The sequence below is a fragment of the Nelumbo nucifera genome, chromosome 4, assembly GCF_055504915.1.
Source record: "Nelumbo nucifera cultivar China Antique chromosome 4, China Antique-T2T, whole genome shotgun sequence".
Taxonomy (NCBI): domain Eukaryota; kingdom Viridiplantae; phylum Streptophyta; class Magnoliopsida; order Proteales; family Nelumbonaceae; genus Nelumbo; species Nelumbo nucifera.
Genome location: NC_142652.1, coordinates 41,229,473 through 41,232,446, shown reverse-complemented (window position 1 = coordinate 41,232,446; position 2,974 = coordinate 41,229,473). Strand labels below are relative to the sequence as shown.

The window sequence follows — 2,974 nt, the reverse complement described above, 5'->3', positions numbered from 1 at the left end:
AATATTAAGAACCATCTACTGTTGTTAATATGATTTTGTACAATAATATTCATGATATGTGTGTATTAGTATCTTTACGACTTTGACTTATTTAGTATATGACACGCAGCAGTGGAAAGGAGAGCACCATCTATGATCCATAGATTGAACGAACTCTCCACTGTCACCTTAGAGCTTCGAAGCAAGGGAAAGTTAAGATAACGAAGATGGCTGAGCAAAGAACTATGATGGACTATGCTAAGCCAACCCTCACCGGGGCAGCCTCGAGCATTGTGAGACCAACAATAGCTGCTAAGAACTTTGAGATCAAATCGGCAATCATTCAGATGATCCAGAACACAGTTCAGTTCTGCGACTTGGCTAATGAAGATCTGAACACTCACATCGCCAACTTCTTGGAGATATGTGACACATTCAAACACAACGGAGTCAGTGATGATGTTGTGAGGCTCAGATTATTTCTGTTCTCTTTGAAGGACAAGGCTAAGACTTGGCTGAACTCTCTACTAGCTGGATCGATCTCTACTCGGGATGAAATGGCCAGCCGCTTCCTATCCAAGTATTTCCCTCCATCCAAGGCTGCAAAGATGTAGAATGATATCACCACTTTCTCTCAACAGGACGGGGAATCATTATATGAGTCATGGGAGCATTACTGAGGAAGGTCCCTCATCATGGACTTCCCGTCTGGCTCCAAGTTTAGACATTCTACAATGGATTGATTGAAGCAAACAAGACCATTATGGATGCTGCAGCTGGGGGATCCATTAACAACAAGACACTTGAGGTTGCCCATGCACTTATTGAGGAAATGGCTGCAAATAATTATCAGTGGCATTCTGAGAGAGCCCAAGTTAGGAGACAACCCAACATTCACAATGTAGACACCTATACAACACTATCTGCACAAATCAACACCCTCAACAAGAAGATCGATGAAATGCAATTGGTAGCCATGCATGTTCAAGCCGTAGCCTGTGAATGGTGTGGGGGAGGTCATATCAGCATCAAATGACAAGTTGGAAATCAGTTCATGTAGTTCCTTGAACAGGTAGATTTCGTAGGGAATTTGCAAAGGCAGCAAGGCAATCACTATCCTCATGCCTTTAACCCCGGATGGAGGAATCACCCCAATCTGTCATGGTCAAATCAAAATGCAGTGAAACCCCTCCCTCAAAACTTTGCTTAGTCAGAAAAGAAATCTAATCTCGAGGAGCTGATGACTAAGTTCATATCAAGTGCGGAAATAAGATTTCAGAATCAAGAGGCATCGACCAAGAATTTAGAGACTCAAGTGGGGCAGTTGGCACAAATGATATCCTCTAGAGTCCAAGGTGCCTTGCCCAGCAATACAGAGGTGAATCCAAGAGAACAAGTGAAAGCCATTACCTTGAGGAGTGGTAAGGAGCTGCAAGAGGTGGAGAAGAAAACAAAGGAAGAAGGTAAGATGGGCGCAACCCTAGAAACCGAAAAGAAGGAGGAAGAGCAGTCGGATTCAAGGAAAGAGACAAGTCAAAAGCCACAAGTGCCATTTCCCAATAAGCTTAAGCGACACAAAATGGAAAAGGAATTCAGTAAGTTTCTTGAAATTTTCAAGAGTTTACATATTAACATTCCTTTTGCAGATGCCTTAGCCCAAATGTTGCATTATGCAAAGATCCTTAAGGAAATCTTGGCGAACAAAAGAAAACTAGGAGACATGGCTACAGTTGCATTGAATGAAGAATGCTCAGCAATCCTCTTCAATAAGCTACCTCAGAAACTGAAAGATTCAGGGAGTTTTACTATTCCTTGCACTATAGGCAGTCTAAAGATTAATAAGGCATTGTGTGATTTAGGAGCTAGTATAAATCTAATGCCCTATTCGGTTTTTCAGAAATTAGGGCTGGGTGAACCCCAACCCACTAGAGTTGCATTGCAATTAGCTAATAGGTCCATCAAGCATCCTACGGTAATCATAGAAGATGTACTTGTTAAGGTTGACAAATTTATTTTTCCCGTGGATTTCATAGTGTTAGACATGGAAGAGGACGTTGACGTCCCACTTATCTTAGGGTGACCCTTCCTAGCTACAGGAAAGGCAATGATTGATGTCCAACAAGGGCAACTAAGCCTTAGGATTCAAGATGAGGGAGTAATTTTTAAAATGTCTGATGCTATGAAACATGCACCTTCTAGTGATGATTCATGTTATATGATAGATGTCATTGACTATGTGGTTGGTGGGTGTTTTTAGGTTAACAGGTCGGCCGATCCCCTTGAGCTATGCATACAAGAAGGAGAATCCATAATGGGAGAAGATGAAGAAATCCAAAGCATGTTAGCATACTTGAATGCCAATCCTCAGTTTCAAGGAAAGGGATTCACCAAGTTGGAGAACTTGGATAGACCCTCGATGCCAAAGACCAAGTCTTCAATTGAAGAGCCGCCCACCCTTGAGCTGAAACAACTCCCACCGCATCTGGAGTATGCCTTCTTAGAAGCACCATCAGCACTACCAGTGATCATATCATCAACCTTGACCCCTTTGCAGAAGGAAAAACTGTTATGGGTGATATGGGAACACAAGACAGCTCTAGCTTGGAAGATAGCGGAAATCAAGGGTATCAATCTGTCCATATGCACTCATAAAATTCTGATGGAGGATGGAAGGAAGCCCACGGTTCAGCCCCAAAGACGCCTGAACCCGAACATGAAAGATGTGGTGAAGGCAGAGGTCATCAAGCTGTTAGACGCAGGTATTATCTATCCGATCTCCGACAGCTCATGGGTGAGCCCCGTCCAAGTAGTGCCAAAGAAAGGAGGCATGACTATGGTAACGATTTGAAGAATGAACTCATACCGACTAGGATGGTTACTGGGTGGCGATTGTGCATTGATTACAAAAAACTAAATGAAGCCACATGCAAGGATCATTTCCCTCTACCCTTCATCGATCAAATGCTAGAGAGGCTAGCTAGTCATGAGTTCTATT

The 2,974-nt window shown here is 42.8% G+C and overlaps 1 protein-coding gene across 1 annotated transcript; it reads left to right on the top strand.

The window, feature by feature from the left end:
* The first annotated feature begins 206 nt into the window (after positions 1-206).
* On the top strand, positions 207-593 carry LOC148792220 (uncharacterized). Its single transcript, XM_088903757.1, has one exon. It carries the CDS (start codon positions 207-209, stop codon positions 591-593), a length of 387 nt encoding a protein of 128 aa, XP_088759883.1.
* The last annotated feature ends 2,381 nt before the right edge of the window (positions 594-2,974 follow it).

What these genes read in the sequence shown, in the direction of transcription:
- LOC148792220 (XM_088903757.1), top strand. Translation starts at nt 207, where the DNA reads ATGGCTGAGCAAAGAACTATGATGGACTATGCTAAGCCAACCCTCACC.